At 33.4% G+C, this 21,448-nt stretch overlaps 2 protein-coding genes across 2 annotated transcripts; both read left to right on the top strand.

Moving 5' to 3' along the window:
• The first annotated feature begins 5,850 nt into the window (after positions 1-5,850).
• LOC143390487 (olfactory receptor 5M5-like) lies at positions 5,851-6,786 on the top strand. Its single transcript, XM_076842869.2, has one exon. The coding sequence runs from the start codon at positions 5,851-5,853 to the stop codon at positions 6,784-6,786; it is 936 nt and encodes a 311-aa protein (XP_076698984.2).
• Positions 6,787-17,526: 10,740 nt separating this feature from the next.
• Positions 17,527-18,465, top strand: LOC143391789 (olfactory receptor 5M5-like). The gene has a single exon (XM_076844541.2). It carries the CDS (start codon positions 17,527-17,529, stop codon positions 18,463-18,465), a length of 939 nt encoding a protein of 312 aa, XP_076700656.2.
• Positions 18,466-21,448: the final 2,983 nt, after the last annotated feature.

The raw sequence follows: 21,448 nt of genomic DNA, 5'->3' as shown, positions 1-21,448 counted from the left end.
GGCATCTTTTTCCTACATTTGCCATGTACCTACCTTAGTAAGGTAAATAGAGATGTAAAATTATAAAGAGATATTGAAGATACCTACCTATCCATCCTAAGAATCCTCCTCTTAAAATGATCAAAATAGAAGTTCTTCAGGGTCCTGCAAAAGGAAGGAGGAAGCCAGGGTCATCCCATTACCCTTCTGTAGAAAATGAGTTTTGTAACGTTTCTTCATTTTCTATTTCATGAAGTAATTTGAGGAGAGTTGGTATTAACTCTTCTTTAATGGTCTGGTAGAACTCAGCTAAGAATACACCTGTTCTGGGCTTTTCTTTGATGGAAGGCTTTTGATAGTTGCTTCAATTTCATTATTTGATATTGATCTGCTTAAGTCTTCTATATCCTCCTGGTTGAATTTGGGTAGGTCACATGACTCCAGGAATTTGTCCATATCATCAAGATTTTCTAGTTTATTGGAGTATAAATTTTTAAGATAGTTTCTGATGAGCCCCTGGATTTCAGTGCCTGTAGTGATATTTCCTTTTTTCTTCTTGAATTTTGGTAATTTTAGAATTTTTCTCTTTATTGTATTTATATTGGCTAAGGGTTTATCAGTTTTGTTTATCATTTCAAAAAAAATCAACTCTTTTTTCTTTTGTTTTGTATTTTTCTTTTTAATTCTTGAGTTTATTGATTTCAGCTCTCATTTTAATTATTTCTGGTATTCTGCTGAGTTGAGTGTTGATTGGTTTTCTTTTTCTAGGGCCTTGAGATGTAATGTTATATTATTTATTTGGTATCTTTCTATTATTTTAATGTATGAGCTCAATGCTGTGGCTTTCCTCTTAGAACTACATTTGTAATGTCTCAGAGAATTTGATATATTGTATCACTCCTCTTGTTTATTTTGAATAAGAATTTCTTTTTGATCTAAAATATGTTCTATTTTAGAAAATAATCCATGTTCTACAGACAAGAAAGTGAATTAAGTTGTTATTGGGTGAAGTATTCAATATACATATGTTAGGTCCAAATTATTAATTGTATATTCTAGTTCTGTAGAATCCTTAATTAGTTTATGTTTGAATAAGGCAACCAGAGGTGAGAGAAGTATGTTAAAATCACCCAGTACTATTATATTGTCATCTACTTGATTCTTAATATTGAGAATTTGTTTGATACACACACACACACACACACACACACACACATATATATGTGTGTGTGTGTGTGTGTGTATCAAACAAATTCTCTCTCTATATATATATATAGAGAGAGAGAGAGAGAGAGTACATTTTGGGGGGCATAAATATTTATAATCATTATATCTTGTTGGTGTACGATTCCCTTAAGTAGTATGAAGTGACCTTCTTTGCCTCTTCAAATTAACTTTGTAGGTAAAGACCACTTTATCTGATATGAGAATAGCTACCCATGCTTGTTTATGAGTCCCATGTGAATGGTATGCTTTTTCCAGGTTTTAACCTTCAGTCTTTGCCTATAGGATGAGTCTCTTACAAATCAATTCAGAGAAGAAACAGGACAACATTTCTATGCCACATTTTCAAGTTCAAATTTACCTGCAGTGCAATGCTCTCCCAAATTATATCTTATTTCCATCTGAAATCCTCAACTGAGTAAGAATCCATCAAGATGGAGATTCAATGGCTCTTAAAACTCCAAAAATGGTGAAGCCAGAGATGTTTAAATGATTCAACAAAAAAATTGTTGTTATTATACCTTTTTGTACCTTTATTGGAACATATATCTAATAATAAACTGTTGTGTATACCTCTGACCTTGAACAGAGGCACAGATTAAAATAAAATTCTGCACCAATGGTTAAGTTTAAAGGAATCTAATAAAAATTAGAAAATATAACATAAAGACATTATTCAAGATATATGAAGAACAGAGGCTAAGGGCAGAAAAAAAATTTCTATGCTCAGACCTGATAGAGCAATGTCACCCCAGCCCATCCAGAGTTGAAGCCAGGGATCAAATCCCTTGCTGCCTTCTTCCCCCAAACACAACCTCAGCAACTCTGTCTGGATTAATGGGAAACAGGAAGGAAATGAAAAAAGAGTGGAGCTTCATCTCACTCTCTCCCTCTAATCTTTATCTGAATCTTCCCAATGGCTAACGTCAGTTTTAAATTAAATATCTCAGGAGCTCCGTCAATGTGGTATATAGCACATGATGAAGGGGGAAAAAAGGTGGAGAAAAACTACCATGCAATGGGGGATGGTAGTAGAGTGGCAAAGAGTCCCAGCACACCTCTGTTATCTATGTATACATGGTGTTCCTACAGCTATGAATTATCATTTCTATTGAAAAGATGAAGGTGCAAGGTTCAAAATCAGTAAGGCAATATTCCAAGTTAAAAAAAAGTTCATTGATCTTCCAATATTTTCCCAACTCCATTTTATTTTACCACAACCTATCCTATTTTACAAGTTGTAAATAAGAGAACTCAGTATGTCCCCGAGTCAGAAGATATTTATTTAGCATTAACTAATGTATATAAAGAATCTCTGTTTCATCATTCCTGGTTGATTTGATTCTCTAATAAAAGTGGAGACTTAGAAAAATTCAATTTTCTTTTCTTTCTTTTTTTTGTATTTGATAACTGAGCCACATCCCCAGCCCTATTTTGTATTTTATTTAGAGACAGGATCTCACTGAGTTTCTTAGTGCCTCACTATTGCTGAGGTTAGCTTTGAACTTACTCTCCTCCCACCTCAGCCTTCTAGCTACTGGGATTATAGGTATGAGCCACCACGCCCAAGGCAAAACTCAAATTTTAATGAGATTATTATTTTAAGAATAGGAGGATTGTGATTTTTTAAAAATAATCCAAATAACTTACTGTGAGGAATAATTGGATCATGGGGAATTGGTCCCTCTAAGACCATTGTGTTATAAACACCTCATGTTGTTAGTGTTGATGCTATCATTGTGAAATCACCATCCCTTCTGAGGTAGGTTTAGATAAATCTTTTTAAATCTTTTGAAACCATAAATAATTTTTTTAGCCAATTAATTTTAGTTGAAGTGAATCCTAATCTGATGAAAGCAAATGATATTTTAAAATGTTACTAGTTTTCTTAAAGTAAATTAGTTATAAATAAATGAACAGTGGAGTGGTGTTTATGTAACGGAAAGAGACTAGGCCAATGAGAACATTAAATCCATCAATAATTGTTGATACTTACAGTCGGGAAAGCATTTCACTAGGTGCCCCTGTGCTTACAGCCCCAAATTAAAGAGAATTCTTGCCCCTGAAAATCTCTTCTTTTCCTGTTTGAATTGTGTTCTAGGCAAGGTCTGCATCTTTTACCATAATAGTAGCTTCAACTTTCTAAGTGCTTACCATATGCCAAAAATACTTTTAAAAACTTCTCTGAATTAACGTCTTCACATGGAAGCACTTGCTCTTATCAACCAAACTTTATGAATGAGAAAATTGAGACGCAGAGAGATTAATTATATGCCCCAGGCCACACAACTAGAAATTAGAGGAACTGGGATTTCCACCCAGGACATAGGGTTTCGAGATTCAATAATTGGAACGCTCTGCTGTCCCTCATTGATTAATCAAGCTTGCTTCAGAAGAAGCAAAATGGGGACTTGGATTAAATCATTCTTATCCTTACTTTTTTGAGTTCATTATATTGTCTATATCTGTTGTCTATCATCATGTTTCTTTACTCTTTTGGTTGAGATATGACAACGTTTAGGTTTATAATTTATAGTATTAAAATGAACTAAAAGAAGCATTTCATGAAGGTGCCTTCTCTCTACTTATTTTTCTCACTCAAATTCAACATGACCATATTCCAAGGAGACAATACTGGCATCAAAGGCAAAGGCAAATAGTTTAAGACACTCTGGGGGATAGAGCAATGACAGGAAGCATTTACATGAGAGAACCTCAGGGTAAGGTGAATTTTAGGAGTGCAAAGCCTGGAATGCCCACCCAGAGCCACTTATGTCCCTTGCAAATGCTTATTTCTGAGATTCCCTGACTCAAACCATCTAGGATGTGTGTGCTTTTTCTTAAAGTGAAGGCTATTACTATAAAGTTCTCAGTTAAATTATATGGAATGTCCGTGGCTTATACTGGAACGTTGCCCCATAGTAGAAAATGAATGGAAGTGTCAAGCCTTTTGAATCTTGGTTAATATTTCAGGAAATAAAGACATTAAAATATCATTCAAGGCGTGGAGTTGTGGCTCAGTTGTACAGTGCTTACTTAGAATGTGTGAGGTTCCCTCAGTATCACATATAAATAAATTAAATAATGGTATTGTGACCATCTACAAATAAAAATATTTTTAAAAAAATATTCAAGCACTGTAAGTACATTTGTCTATCTGGCAATTTTTATTATAAAATTCAGTTGGAACTTATAAGCTTAAAAAACTTGAAATGTTTAGAATTTCATTGAGTAGACAGCTTGAATTGCATCTTATTACTCCAGCCCATAAGCCCAAAGTCCTCACATGCAGAACAGGACAACATAATTCATTATGTTAAATGACATGTTTTAAAGATGAATTATAAAGTGACCTGATTCCATCTTTGGAAATTCATTAAGAAGTGCCAGTATGACACCATTATAACCCTCATAAGTCGGTGTATATCATGGAGGGAAAATGTGAAATTTTCATCATGATTTCCATGGTTCCTTTTATTCTGCCCAAATACTGGGAAATGTACTTCATGATATCTTAAGTGCTTTCCCAGTTATCTATTTACTATCATTATTTCACTGTGATATGCATATATCTTACATTTTAAGAAAGCTTTATTGAATTTGCTGTGTAAAATTTTTACCTATTTTGCAAGAGTTACAATGAGGAAGTGCTAAATCTGGGGATTTCTTTCTCAAATGTTTTTTTCATTACTGGCTCCCACAAAGCTCCAGCAGTGTCATTTGATACGTATTTTTTCCCCAAACATCACTCTAACATGAACATTTAATATTTCATGTTGTTCATAGAATACATTTATATATGTACATGTATATACACAACACACATATATCCATATGCATTCAAAAATATCCTACATACATAAAACATTTAATATTACTTTTGTTCTCATTCAATCAGTTATTTGTTAAGATGTGTGGAAACACACACTGTAAGTGAGATCCTGTATAAAGTCATAAAATGAAGATTTTTGTGATCTGAGGGCCTCCTGATTAGGAGGTAAATGAATGTACATTACAGGCTGCAGGAATCTCTTGAAATTAGGTAATTAGGTAAATGAATGTACATTAGGTAAATGAATGTACATTACAGGCTGCAGGAATCTCTTGAAAACTACCCTGGTTCCAGGGGGCAGTAAAAGAGACCCTGGCTCTGTAAGGATATGTTCTACTCAGTGTCACTTTCCTACATTTATTTAGCTGCAGAAACCTAGGGAAGTTTCAATGGTTGATAATTTGCAAAGCACACCCAAAGATATTTGGTAGGACAAAGTATTTTACTTGGAAAGAAAAATCAACGTTTCTACTCCTATTTTTAAGGAAATTGTAAATGCACAAATATATTAACACTTACATAAAGAAGGAAGCTCTTCAAATGTGAAAATTCTTGAAAGAAATCCAATTAAAAATATGACTGCCTTCCCATAAACGTGTGTATGCATGTGTGTCTGTTGGTCTATCTAGAGAGAGAGTTACATATAAATTTAGATGTTCAGAACACTAATCATACTCTAACTTTGAGATTTCTTTTTGCATATGGATTTAAAGTTTGATGAAGAAATATCAGATGACATTAGGTGGGTAATGAATAAATGACAAAAGCCGGGTTCATTTTTATTTTTTAGGCCTTTATTGAAGGGAGAAAACAGAATGTTAAAGAACAACCACACGGTGATGACTGAGTTTATCCTGCTGGGACTGACAGATCGAGCAGAGCTGCAGCCTGTCCTTTTTGTGCTGTTCTTGGTCATCTACCTCATCACAGTAACCGGCAACGGGACCATGATTTTCTTAATCAGAAGTGACTCAAAGCTTCACACCCCAATGTACTTCTTCCTCAGCCACCTGTCCTTTGTAGATCTCTGTTATGCCACCACTGTTACACCACAGATGCTGGTTAACTTCTTGTCCAAGAGAAAAACCATTTCCTTCATTGGTTGCTTTATACAATTCCACTTTTTCATTGCCCTGGTGATCACAGATTTTTATATGCTCACAGTGATGGCCTATGACCGCTACATGGCCATCTGCAAGCCCTTGTTATATGGTAGCAAGATGTCCAGGCGTGTGTGTCTCTCTCTTGTGGCTGCTACTTATGTTTATGGCTTTGCAAATGGTCTGGCCCAGACCATCCTGATGCTTCGTCTGTCCTTCTGTGGACCCAATGAGGTCAATCACTTTTATTGTGCAGACCCCCCTCTCCTGGTGCTGGCCTGCTCAGATACCTATGTCAAAGAGACTGCCATGTTTGTGGTGGCTGGGTCCAACCTCACCTGCTCCCTCACCATCATCCTCATCTCCTATGTTTTCGTCTTTGCTGCCATTCTTCGAATCCGCTCTGCTGAGGGCAGGCAGAAGGCCTTCTCTACCTGTGGGTCCCACCTGACAGCTGTCACAGTTTTTTTTGGGACTTTGTTCTGTATGTACCTGCGACCCCCTTCTGAGTCATCTGTGGAACAAGGGAAAATTGTAGTTGTATTTTACATCTTTGTGAGTCCCATGTTAAACCCTTTGATCTGTAGCCTGAGGAACAAAGATGTTAAAATGGCAATAAGGAAAGTTATCAAAAAGGAATTGTTTGGTTAATAAGCTGGTGTAATATATTTTTATTATGTGACCAATTTATGAGCACTTTAAGAAATTATTTTGTGTTGATTATTTTTGCTCTCTTATAATTCACATACAAAACTTTAAGGATGTGTTATTCTCTAGAGTTTTGTAGTTGTATTTTTTATAAAAAGCATAGAAAGTGAATGTCAAACCAGTACCATTTATAATGCTTTATAAAGTCATTAATGTACTGGAGATTTCATCCATGGTATTCCCACTGGTAGAAAGTTCTAGAACATGAAATTAAGAAATTTGGTAGTTATGCCAATTCATTAAATTTTTATGGATTTTAATATCCATATATCTTCCACCAAAACAACCATATTAGTTGTGTTTTTTTTCTTTAATTCATATTATATGGTAATTGATATCTTTTGGGCCTATCTCAGATAATTTTTCTAAGAAATATCTTTAAATGATTTTTATGATTCATTGGAGTTCTTGCTTATGAGATTAATGGTGGAAATATCCACAGGATTGTGGGTTGTGTGTGTGTGTGTGTGTGTGTGGGTTGTGTGGGTGGTGCTGGAAATTGTAGAGAGTCTTTGCATGGCAGATAAGAGCTCTGCCACTGAGCCACACCCAAGCCTTGGTTCATGGTTTTTCTTATGCATATGCATTCCTATTTATCATTGACCTGTCTTCTCCTCTTTCTTTTTCATTGCCTATTATTTCTACAGGGAGATTTTGTTTTATATCTTAGGCACATAATGTATGGATTTTATATGTGTTTGAAAAATTCACTATAAGGGATCACTTTCATTTATTTATTGCTTATTCAAATTTCTCTCATGACAATTCTATATTATTTGCTTTCCCTGTGTTAAAACTGTGAAGTTTATATTTTTAATTTTAGACTTCTTTGGAAAGATATACATCATTTATTTCTATGTACCTATGTAATATCTGTTTTCATTTTTCTCTATTTTTAATGTCATATTTTTTGAAATGCTAACATTTTATGATTTTTACATATTGTTAAATGCTTTATATTTCACTCTGTTTTGTCATTCTTTCCTCTTAGGAAATTAAACTAGTTTTGACAGATTAATAAGTTGATATTTACCTGTATTATTAACTAATTATTAGGACTTAAATTGTTAAATTCTATAATAAACTGTTTTCAGGCTATAATCAAAATTAGAAAGCAATTTAAAACCTTCCTCTGTTGGCACAACTAATCATTAAATCTTTACATGTCATATTTGTTTTGGATACGCACATACTCCCTACATAATTTTCTGCTTCTCTCCCCATTTCCTACAGTAGAAACTAATAAGAATTTAATGTTTCTAATATCTTTATAAAGTTACATCATTTTCCAAGTGTGTATATATCCACAGAATTAATTAGTATTAATTTGGCTAAATTTAAATTGATAGAAATGAAATCACTTTATATATTTTGTGTACTTCCTTTAATTTTTCAGTAATATTGGTTTTGTTTTTCATTTTAATTCATGCAGCAGTGATTTTTATTAAGAAAGGCTATGCCAATATATAAATGTATCATGATATATGCATCTATTCAACTACCAATGAACAATTATATTTTCCAAATATTTTTTCATATTTCCTGAGAATATGAAAACCAAGTGATAACACTGCTTGTGGAATTCTCAAATATGTACCAGTGGAGTGTCTCATGAAGACTGGTTACTTCTGGGTGATAAAATATGAACATCTTTAAATTTACTACATATTTTCACTTTGTCAATTCGCACACCTGCCAACTCTCTGTGAATGTTCTCTTTATTCCACATTCCTGCCAACACAAGGTTGTCAGACTGAAATTTTTCCTAGTATGATGAATGGAAAGCACATTTTAATTTCTTCTTTAAGGTTGAATCATCACTACAAATGAAATTAAATATTTTCATGTGTATTGACATTAGTAGAAAAGTTTTCTTCTCTTTTCAGTTTTTTTGGCCACATTCTTTATGTACATTTCTGCTGAATTATTTTATATTTATTTCATCCATTTGTAATAACCCCTATGTATTCTGTACTATGTCCAAAATTTTTGGTGTTATATGCATTACAAACATCTTCAGCCTGTTTATACCTTGTGTTTCATCTTTTTGCATGACATATTTAGTGGTTGACTATTATAGTTCTGTTTTGTATTGTTTTGTTTATTAAGGTTCAGTGATTGAACAGAGATGCATGGCTGCTAGAAAAGTGCTTTGCCACTTGCCGACTTCTTCAGCTCAACATTTCACATTTAACCATATTCTCGTTGTACTCTCTATCTTATCTAAACAATTATTCTTTTATAAGTATATTCCCTGCATTTTTATCCAGTGCTTTGGTGTTTTGTTCTTGCATATTAAGCACTTTATTCCTCTTAGTATTGCCAGATTTTCAGAATAAAATAAAATACCATTTTAAATTAATAACAAATTTTCTAGTTTTTGAATACTTCATACCTTCCTAATTAAGTTTTGAGTGCCAAATGTGCCTTATGAGAAGCTTTTAATACTCAGATCAGTCTGCTTATGTGATCTTTATTCTAGGACCAATATGTTATCCCCTTCATCAATAAAAATTATCTTAATATAAATTGTTTAAGACCACCTGTATAGAAGATTGCATTATAGCATTTAAATGTATCCCTGAGAGAAATTATCTTTAAAATATATGTAAATATCTGTACCCTGTCTCAAGTAGAAATCCGTCATGTGGTCGAAAGGCTTATCCTCATTCATGCAGCACTGGTGTTGAAGTAAATGGGAAAGGAAAACAAATTTAATTGTGGAACATATTTAGTGCTGTATCTACTCAAAACATCTGGTGGCTTAAGATATTTCAGAATTTATAGTGTTTTTCAAATATCAAACATCAAAGAAAAAAGGGGAGATGCTTATAATATAGTTTGGAAGACCAGATTATATTGTTCTATTTTATGCATGTATGAGTGTGTAACAATGAGTCCCACTATTAGGGACTATTAGGTATAACTATAGCACACCAATTTTAAAGAGAGAGGGCTGATTCGTTCCCTTGGATCCAGAAGCAGAGTTTCCTATTGTTGTGGAATTCACTTATCATGTCTTAATCCTGCCACAGTGGATTCTTTACTCCGTGTGCATCTTCATTGGAACTATATATACCTTAAAATGGAAAAGAGAAAAGTTCCACTCCTCCAAAACCAATGAATAAAAGAATAGAAAACTAATAAATTACATTACTTCTGTTGGACATTTGTAAAGGTCAGAAAATAAAATTTAATATCACCGATTCCTAAACTTCATTTATAAATTAAGAATAATCTAACATCACTCAATTTCATGTAAATAATTTAAGAGGGATAATATTTGTCATGTCTTTTTAAATGCAATACAAATTCCATTTTATACTATTCATTGAATTTAAATTTAAATTATATACACAATGGAAGAAGCAGAATCATAAAAGCAATACAAATTGGATTCTTTATACACACATACATATGTAGGACTATATATATATTACAGAATATGATTCCATTTATGACAGTTCATATGTATGTTATATATCTATACACATATAGATTTATAAGGTAGATATTATGTACATATCATATAGATATATAATGTACACATTATATATCTATACACACTTATATATGTATGTGTGTATAGATATATAATATGTATATGTAAATATAAGAAGATTAATAAAGAAAGCAATTTTAAAATGGTTATGGGTAGTATGTATTTTAGAGATAGAAAGGTCACTATAAAAACCTATGACATTAATCTTATTGAAAGATAATTTTGTTCTTTGATTTGACAGCAGAAATCAAGATCATAGAAAGTAGTTGACTTACAGGCACATGGTTGGAAGAAAAGTCCACAGAATTATTTGACTTACTGGTTATGAAAATTGCTGGTTATAATAATTTCTCTGACACACACACACACACATTATATATATATATATATATATATATATATATATATATATATATATAACTTAATTTTATCTATGCAAGTGGAAGAATAAGATATAATTTTCTTTAGACTACAAAGCTCTCTTCAGAAGATATGAAAGCTAAAATAAGATTTTAGTCATGTTGAGTTGCTATTATATATCATTGTGGAAATATGAGCAAGACAGTTGCATATGAGTCTGGAATTTGTAACTGAGGTCTGTTCTGAAGACATAAATAAAGGTGTTTTAATATTTAGATAGTGTTTATAACCCCCAAACTCAATATTAGTCATGTACTTTATATATAGGAAACACAGGAAGGTTAAAAACTGATTGCTGAGTTACTTCAGTATTAAAGGTCATGATGAAAGGAGTAATAAAAACATGAGGAGAAACTCACTTGATAATTGGAAAACTTAGAGAGACCCTGTCACGGACTATAAGAGAAAATGGCTGTTCAAGAAGTAAGCAATCGACAAAGTGGAAGATTATTGGTAGAACCAGGAAGGGGAAGATTGAGATCTGACCAGTGAATTTAGCAATGTATAAACCATTGAAGATTTTCACAAGATCAATTTCCATGGGGTGAGGGAGGGAAAACTGGGTCAGAGTGGGCTTGAAGAAAATAGTAAAGAACTGGACCCAACAAGTACACTCAACTGCCCAGACTTAAATGCCAAGGGGAAGGAAAGGGATAGAAGCAAACTGATGGGGGCAGGGGATGAAAGACTAGTTGGGAGGATGGTGTGACATGGGTCACATGTCACATCTCACACAAATACACAAATCAAACACACAAACATTTATTTTCAAACAAAATATTTTTTTTTAAATTACTTAAGGAATCTTTTTTCAATAAGAGCATAACGAATGGTGATTGTTAGGGTAGCTGGTACAAATATCCACGAGATACACAAGTTCAAGCAAACTTTTATTGACAGAGAATACCTGCCAGGCTGCCCTTCTGCAAGGCGCAGCCGCCTGCTGCTGCTGCTGCTGCAAAACAAACAAACAAACAAACAAAAAAAACTTCTTAACTATATAGTCACTACAATGTAGTGGTTAAAAAATAACCCACCTGATCCTGTGATTGCTATTTGGTGACTTTGCTGTGTTTTCAGTAATTAAGACTCTTTGGGAGTGGGCCTAATGGGAAGGTCATGCTTGGGTGGGTGGCTAAGGACCTAAGAGTGAGATTGACATTTCAGTAATTTAAAAGTACTCTTGGCCCTCTGCAGTGGCACAAGCCCTGTAATCCCAGTGGCTCAGAAGGCTAAGACAGGATGATCACTGGTTCAAAGCCACCCTCAGCAATATAGAGGTGCTAAACAACCCAGTGAAACCCTGTCTCTAAATAAAATACAAAATAGGGCTCAGGATGGGGCTCAGTGGTTGAGTGTCCCTGAAGGGCAGGTATTCTCTGTCAGTAAAACTTTGCTTGAACTCAGAGCTGTGTATCTCGTGGATATTTGTACCAGCTACCCTAAAAATCACCCAAATAACGAATATAGTACTCTTAACAAAAGAGAATGAACTATTTGATTTCTTCATTTTTTTCCTCTGAAATAAATTTTAAAAAATTAATTTGAAAAATAGTTCTAAACTTTCTGGAATTTTTATACAAGTTATTTGAAGATATCTTTTCTTATCTCAGCAATATCCAGTCTGAGAAATAGATACGAGCTGATCTACAGCTCTGACTGAATCCACTCTTGGGACTCAGGTATCATTGAGAACTATATTGTCTTCTTGTGGCACTTCTAATTGTTTATATTGTCACATGGTCATAAATATTGGCCTGTTACTACTAATCCAGATTGATTCAGGGCTCCACACTCCTATGTACTTTTTGCTTAGGACTCTTTCCTTCTTAACTAGCTCCTGCTTGTCTGTAATATTCTGGTATCTTGCCCCTAATATGCTGGTATATTTCTGGATGGTTAACATGTCCTTTCGTTTAAGGAATGTGCCACTCCACTCATTTTGGTCCATTTTTAAGGGTGTAATTTTGTCCAGGATGTTTTCTAATTATTATGTGAGCATCAGAAATCCTCTTCTCACACAGTCATGGTTTCTGTCATCTGTACATTCTCTGGGTGTTGGCCACATGTCATGCAGACATCCTGAATGCTGTCACTCAAATGAGTTTACCTTTCAACTTTCTTCCTGCCACTCAAAGTCATTCATTCATTCAGGAGTTCTCTTGGTCTGATCCATATGTCAATGAGGATTTGTTTGTGTGTGTGTGTGTGTGTGTGTGTGTGTGTGTTTTCCTTTTTTTTTCCATTGCAACAGACTGAGCTGCCTCTTGATGACTCTCTTTTCCATCTATATTTCTCACTGCAATCAGTTGTGCCAAAGACAAGTGAAGTCTTCTTTAGCATACCTTTGGGATGATCTTGGATTTGTAACTATGCCCCCATGCCAGCTATAAACCCAAACAAATGATGTCTGTGGTTTATACAATCATCATCCTCCCATCAAGTCTTTCACCTACAGAATGAGAAAAATGAGGCCAAAGTTTTCTCAGGTAAATTGTAATTTTTTTATAAAACCTGTTTTTAGCTCTCGATTTTGAATCCTCACGTCATGGTGTTTTGTGATTTCTGAAGGAACTCAGAAATAATCACATTCATCTCCATTTATTCTGCCTCCATTCCATTTATCCATGTGACAGTTTTTCTAAAAGTTGAGATGAATCGCATGTTTCAAACATCCAGGGAAATAAGGTCACTTTTGTGCAAAGTCAACAAAAATAACCAAATATTACATTTGAACACCTTGGGTACAAAGCCTAGCATAAAAATAGTAGCAAGAGAGAGAAAAAAAAAAAAAAACAGTGAGAGGAATAGTGCCATCTTCTTTCATCTCCAATGGCTTCATGATCCGATGACCAGGTGGTGTTTCTGCTGCCAGGGAAGAAGTGAGGAAAAGAGGCCTGAGGCAGAACCTGTGTAGAGACTGAAACAGGACTTGGGGTCTGCCTCTTCATCTCAGTGATAGAGAGAAAAATGCAGGAATAAATCCCAGAAGTGTCCCCCAAAATTCAATAAAACAAAAATCATTATTATGACTGTTGTTATGTCTATTCCAACGTTTCCTTAATAACTACAATGTTTTTCTGACCTGGGTTGGAGGCACAGGACAGTGTAAACAAAATTCTGACCACATTTCTGAACTTAAGGAAACCTCACTTAAAAATTGAGAACACAGGCAAGATTCGAGAAATCAATCAAAGGAGGTGAAGAGGCAGAGGCTAATGGCAAAAACAAAAACAACAAAACAAACCAAGAAGCCAACAAAACAAAAATACTTTCTACTCTGCTGGCCAAAGAAGCAAGGGAAATGATTATTGTCACTGCTGAGATTTGGAACAAGAAGAAAATCCCTTGTGACCTTCTTCCCCAGGATACAGCCAGTTAGAGTTATCTTAGATGGCTGTGTTCACTCTAACTTATTCATACTGACACAGGGGAGTTTTAGAAAGAGATGGAACTCTTCTCTGTCCTCTCCATATCTCATTGCTTGCTGATTGGCCAATGCCAGTTTTAAACTCTAGACCAAAGGAGCTTTGCTGATGATGTCCTTAATTTCAAATACATAAAATAAAGCAGAGAAAAATAGACAAGGCCCTGGATGGAAAAAGAGAGGTAAAGGGAGGACCCTACACACATTTGTATTGTCTATAAATGCACAATGTTCATATGGCTACGAAATATTAATTCTATTTAAAGAGATAAAGCCATAAGGCCAGATCTGTTAATAGCTAATTCAAGAAAAGCAAATTGATCTTCCAACGTTTTCCAAACTCCAAAACATTCTCCTTATACCACATAGCATTCTATTTTATAGGTTGTAGGCAGGAGAACTTAATATTTCCCCAAATAAAACAAATATTAAACATTCACCATAAACTAAAATACACAATTCCCCTGACTTCACCATTCTTGGGAGATTTTATTCCCTAATGAAGTGGGGAGTTAGTAAAATTAAAGAGTCTAGGCTTAATGAGTCTAGGCTTTCCATAATGATGGGATTGTGATTTTTCATAATCTAAATAGATTTTTATGAGAAATAATTGAACCACAGAGATTTGGTCCCTATGAGGTGATTTTATTATAAGCTATTCAAGTTGTTAACATCAATGCTGTCGATGTGAAATCACTCTCCATTTTGAGGTAGGATTAGACTTGTTTTTTTTTTTTTTTATAGTTTTTAAACCAGAAATAAACATTCCAATTGATAAAAATACATTGGGCTGAATCCTAATCTCATGAATTAGCTAACTAATCTATTTCAAGATTACTGTTCTTCCTAAAGTGAGGTACTTACTAAGAAATGTATATTTGAATAGGGTTTATATATAATGGAAAGAGAACTGGATCAAAGGTAATATTCATTTTGTCAATAATTATTAACCATTTCTAGTTGGAAGAAGGTTCATATGTATGTCACTATGTGTACACCATAGAGAGAATCCTGGTGCTAAGGAGCTCATGTTTTTATGCAAATCTAGTTCTAGATTGGACCTGCATCTTTTATCATAATACCAGTAGCTAGACCTAACATGTTCACTACAAGTTAGATGTGTTTTGAAAGATTTTCTTGAATTAATATTTTCACATGGAATAAATTGCTCTTATTAATCAAATTTTATAAATAGGGAAGTTGAGACACAGAAAAAAGAAAAATTTACTCAAGACAATATAATTAGGAACTTGAGGAATTGGGACTTTTAAACAGGTAGTGGGGACAAAAAAATTGGTAATATTTATACTTTGTTGATTTTCAATAATCAATTATGTTTAGTTGAAGTTGCTTCATAAGAAAAGCAGCAAAATAAGGGGTGGTAACAGGTAATCTTTATGATTCCTTCTGAATTCAGAATGCTACTCTACAACTGCAATCACTGTGTCATATGCTTTCTATATCCACACACTTGAGAATGGCAAATTTCAGGCTTATAATTTATAGTATTAAAATGCCTTAAAAGGAGTATTTCATGAAGGTGCCTTCTTTCAATTTATTTTTCTCACTCAAATTGAGTTATAACCACATGCCAAGAAGATACGACTTTCATTAAAGCCAAAGGGAAATGGGTTAGATACTGTGGGAGGCAGAGCAGTGGCAGAAAACATGAGAGAACATCAGGGTAACGTGAATTTCAAAAGTACAAAGCCTGAAACATCCCCAGCTCCACTGATGTCCGTTGTAAATGCTGCTCTCTGAGATTCCTGACTCAAACCATCTAGGATGTTTGGTGCATTCTCTTAAAACGAAGGCTAATTTTCTGAAATACTCTGTTAAATTATCTAGCATGCCCATATTTTGCTTGCATTATCTCATTTCTCCACAGCAAAATATGAATGGAGATGCTAATTCTTTTGAATATTTATTAACATTCCATAAATATAGAGAATAAAAATACCATTCCATCACCAAAAGTGCATTTGTCTCTTTGAAAATTGTTTTAGTAAAATGCACTTGGACCTTATGGGCTTAAAACAAGAAAAACATAAACTATTTTGAATTTCCATTGAGATAGGTGAGTTCTGACTCTTTCCCTAGCCAATTGTCCAAAGAACACTTGAATGTTACATTTATGCGTTTTCTTGCAGCCTAACTTTTTTTTCCCCATCATTGGTTTTTTTTTTTTTTCAGCTTCTTAAAAGAAGTCATTTTACCATGATCACCAGTGGGTATGTGTCATTAAAGGAGGATGTGGGTTTTCCATGGTTGTTCTCCATGGTCCCTGCTATTCTCCCCAAATGTTGGGAGATGTACTTCATGATATTTCAAGTGCTCTCCCAATTGTATAATTAGTATGATTATTACTTGACTATGATGCAAAGAATATATATTTTATGCTTTGAGGAAGCTGTATTGAATTTGTGGTATAGCATTTTTAACCATTTATCCAGAAGTTAGAATAAGGAAGAATGACAGCAAATAGTTATGGTATAGGGATTACTCGTTCAGTTTTTCATCATTATTCTTCCTCCACCTTACTGTAGCCCCTTGTTGCAATAAGTTTTTCTCAAAACACAACCACATCATGGATATTTAACACCCTCAACATATGTGTATGGAAAAATGTGTGCTATTTATGGATTTATAGAAAGATATTTATACATATTCTGTATACACTCAAATGACTGAGATTTATCTTTTTTACCTTAACCTATTCTATTAACTTATTCAATACCCTGCTTCACTTCCCTAAGTTCATTTAGCTGTCGAAAACCTACATAAGTTTCAATGGTAGATAATTTAGAAACTTCACCCAATGTTATATAATAAAAAAAGGATTGTGGTTTCAAAGAAAATCAACTTTTGTTCCCCTATGTTCCAGAATATTGTAAGTGAATGAATATGAAAAACAATTGCCAAAGATAGGGCCTCTTTAAACATAAAAACATGATCAGAGGAATTAATAAATCCATTTAAAATATGAATGTCTGTTATATATATATATATATATATATATATATATATATATATAAAACTTTATGTATTATTATTAATTTACATGTTTCAAATATTGAACACATGCTATATTGGCTTTTCCTTTGTGGCACATGAATTTGTAAGCCTGAAATAAGGGGAAGAATTATCTGTTGGCATATATATATATATACACACATATATATTTGTGTATATATATATATATATGCCATCAGGTAATGTAACTTATAAATGACAAAATTCACATGTATCATAAAATAACTTATAAATGACAAAATTAACATTCATTTTCATTTCATTTCCTTTAGATAGACCTTATTTGCAATCAAGAAACATAATGTTAAAGAAAAACTACACTGTGGTGACTGAGTTTATTCTTCTGGGACTGACAGATCGAGCAGAGCTTCAGTCTGTTCTTTTTGTGGTGTTCTTAGTCATCTACCTTACAACAGTAATTGGCAATGTGACAATGATTTTCTTAATCAGAAATGACTCAAAACTTCAGACTCCAATGTACTTCTTCCTCAGCCACCTCTCCTTTGTAGATCTCTGTTATGCCACCACTGTTGCTCCTCAGATGCTGGTTAACTTCTTGTCCAAGAGAAAAACCATATCCTTCATTGGCTGCATAATACAATTCCACTTTTTCATTGCCCTGGTGATCACAGACTATTATATGCTTGCAGTGATGGCTTATGACCGCTACATGGCCATCTGCAAGCCCTTGATATACAGTAGCAAAATGTCCAGGCGTGTGTGTCTCTCTCTTGTTGTTGCTGATTATATTTATGGCTTTGCAAATGGCCTGGTGCAGACCATCCTGATGCTTCGTCTGTCCTTTTGTGGACCCAATGAGATTAATCACTTTTATTGTGCAGACCCCCCTTTAATGGTGCTGGCCTGCTCAGATACCTATGCCAAGAAAATGGCCATGTTTGTGGTGGCTGGGTCCAACCTCACCTGCTCTCTCACCATCATCCTCATCTCCTATGTTTTCATCTTTGCTGCCATTCTTCGAATCCGCTCTGCTGAGGGAAGGCAGAAGGCCTTCTCTACCTGTGGGTCCCATCTCACTGCTGTCACTATATTTTATGGAACATTGTTCTGCATGCACCTGCAGCCCCCTTCTGAGACATCTGTAGAGCAAGGGAAAATTGTGGCTGTATTTTATATCTTTGTGAGTCCCATGCTAAACCCTATGATCTATAGCCTGAGGAACAAAGATGTTAAAATAGCAATAAGAAAAGTTTTTCAAAAAGAATTGTTTGCTAAATAAACATGTCAAAACTACATGAGATTTCCTTATTATGCAATTTGTGAGTACTTTAATAAATCATTTTATTTCACTGATTATTCTTTGTCTCTTTCAATTCATATATAGAATTTTAAGTATGGAGGCCAGGCAACGGTAGCATATGCCTGTAATTTCAGTGGCTGAGGAGGCTGAGACAGGAGTTCAATGCCAGCTTCAGCAACAGTGAGGTCCTAAGAAACTTAGTGAGACCCTGTCTCTAAATAAAATACAAAATAGTGCTGGGGATGTAGCTCAGTGGTTGAGCGCCCCTGAGTTCAATCCCTGGTACATCCGACTCCTCAAAAAAAGAATTGTAAGTTATTTTGTAAGTTATTATCTAGAATTTGTAGCACCATCTCAGTGAATCTTAAATATAGTATAGAAATTAAAATATGAAATCAGAGGCAAGTATTGTTCTGTACATCAGTGAAGAACTCATAATTCTGTGCATAGTGCTCACACTGGTGCAAATTCTAAAACAGAACTACCAAATGCCATATCAATAACAATTATTAGATACCTACAGTGCTTAATAACTTCCAAACTATTTCCAAAATGTTGTCAATCATAGATGGTGATGATATTTTCCCTTTATTCAAATTATATGTATTAATTAAAAATTTTCAAAATGTTATAGGTTATTTCAAACCACATATTTTTCAAGTGATATTACTGATTAAATAGAATACTCATGTGAAGTGATTTATAAAAATGTTAAATTTCATTTCAGAGTTTTGTATTTATTTGTTATAAATACACATAACCTTCATTATGTAACCTCTCCTCCTCTAATTTATTACCATTGCAAGTGTGTTCTTTTTACATAAACAGTGTTTTTTTTTTTTTTTGCATATAACATATTAGCCATGTAACTCTATGGGTATTCATATGTGTATATAAAATTGATTGTAACACTTTTGCTGCTGCTTATTCAATTTTCTCTTGTGACAAATTCTTTGTTTTGCCTGTTTTAAAGTTGTGATGTTTATTTTTTCTTATTCATTTTAGACTTTTAAAATTTTCTCTATATTTATGTAGACTTTTTATGTATAAATGTTTTTGCCATTTATTTTGCCATTTATTTTGAAATGCTAACATTTTATTGTTTTTGATTATTGAAACAGATTTACATTTAATTTTATTGCTTAATCCTTTGCTGTTAGAAATGATATTTTTCCACATGTAATTAAGTTTATACTTACTTATTTCAACAAAATAGTTTTATGATTTCACTTGTTATATTTTATAATAAACTATTTCAAACCTCTTGTAAAAAATAGAAAAAATCCTTTTTTGATCAGAACTAATTATTATTGAAAGTTCACACAAGGTCAGTCATATATATTTCAGATATTTTAGATATTTGGATATTATAGGGTTGAATCTTCCCCTGCCTGATTCTACTTCTTTCCCCATTTACTGCAATAAATGTTACTATGAATTTAAAGTTTCTCATCCCGAGACTGGGTTACAACATTTTCCAGTATTTATGTGTTTATAGTTTTATATAGTATGGTTTCACTAGGTTTAAAAGTTGATATAAATGAAATTAATCTGTTAATGAATTTTTAAATTTTTTTGCTAGCATTATTAAATTTTTTTTTACCATTCTGATTCACATAACAGAGATTTTCATTACTATAGTCTATGCCAAAGACACAACAAATGTAACCATGCTACATTCATAGGCAATTACATTTTCCACTTCCTTGATATGGAAAAACCTGGTGACAAGTTCTCTTCTGAAATTTTAAGTATGTACAAGTAAAAGAGTTATCCTGTGGGTCAGTGATTTCCAGGTCATAGGATATGAGGATTTCTAAATTTACTGTACATTGTGCGTTTGTTTAGAAGCATACACTCCTATAAACAGTGTGTGAGTGCTCTCATTATTCCACATTCTTGCCAAAAAGAGGTATTTTCAGACTTCTTAATTATTTCCCAGTCTGATCAATGAAAAGTGAATTTTAAATTTGGATCATTACTGTTGATATTAGATAGTTTTAAGTGAATTGATTATAAAATAAATCAAGATTTATTTTTGTAAGTGATATGCCAATATTCTTTGTACATTTTCATCTGGATTGTTTTGTCATTATTTCATCCATTTGAAATTTATTCCTATATATTCTGTGGTAGATACAAATCTTTAGATGTTATATGCAATGTGAGTATCTAAAAACTGTTTATAACTTATATTTCATTTTTTGTGCATGATATATTTGATAGTGGAAGTGATTCATTTAAACATGTTAAAATTTATTAATCTTTTCATTCACATTTTGTATGTGTTGTTAAAAATTCTTCATTTGATAAAGATATTCTTTAATGTTTTCTTCCAATGTTTTGGGCATGACTTTTGCATACTGAGAACTTTATTTTTTCTAGTATTTCCATTTGTGCATAACATAATAGGAGTGTGTTTTTTAATTTAAAAATCACCAATTGGTTATTTCTTAAATATTCCTTAATTTTCTCATTGAATATGTAGTGGAAATTCTCCATTATCAAGTTTTCATATATGTATCTGGGTTTTTGTGAACTTTTTATTTTAGAATCAATTTCTCAATCCTTTTATCAATAAAATCACCCTAATGAAACTATCTTTATCATCCCTTACAGAAATGCATTAATTAATGGATTTTCCTGAAGGATTTCTTAGAAAAGTTACCTTTAAAATAGGTGCCTATACTATATTCCCTCAAGTCCAGGTCTATGGTTTCTTCAAAAGGTGCCTTCATTCACCCAGTCGTTATGTTGAAGAGACTAAGTAAGAAATGTAAGTTAATTGCAGTGTATATGTCCTCCTGTATCTCATTTTGGTGGCTGCCACTACAGTATTCCCTTCTTATGGTTTAATGTCCTCCATGATGAATCTCATAAGTTTTGCATGCTTTGATCATCCTTTCTTTCCCACACAAACAGGTTCAATTCCCAAATCAGAAGATATGAGTGTTTGACATGG

This window comes from Callospermophilus lateralis, chromosome 2 (assembly GCF_048772815.1).
Source record: "Callospermophilus lateralis isolate mCalLat2 chromosome 2, mCalLat2.hap1, whole genome shotgun sequence".
Lineage (NCBI taxonomy): Eukaryota > Metazoa > Chordata > Mammalia > Rodentia > Sciuridae > Callospermophilus > Callospermophilus lateralis.
This window is presented reverse-complemented; position numbering and strand designations above follow the sequence as displayed.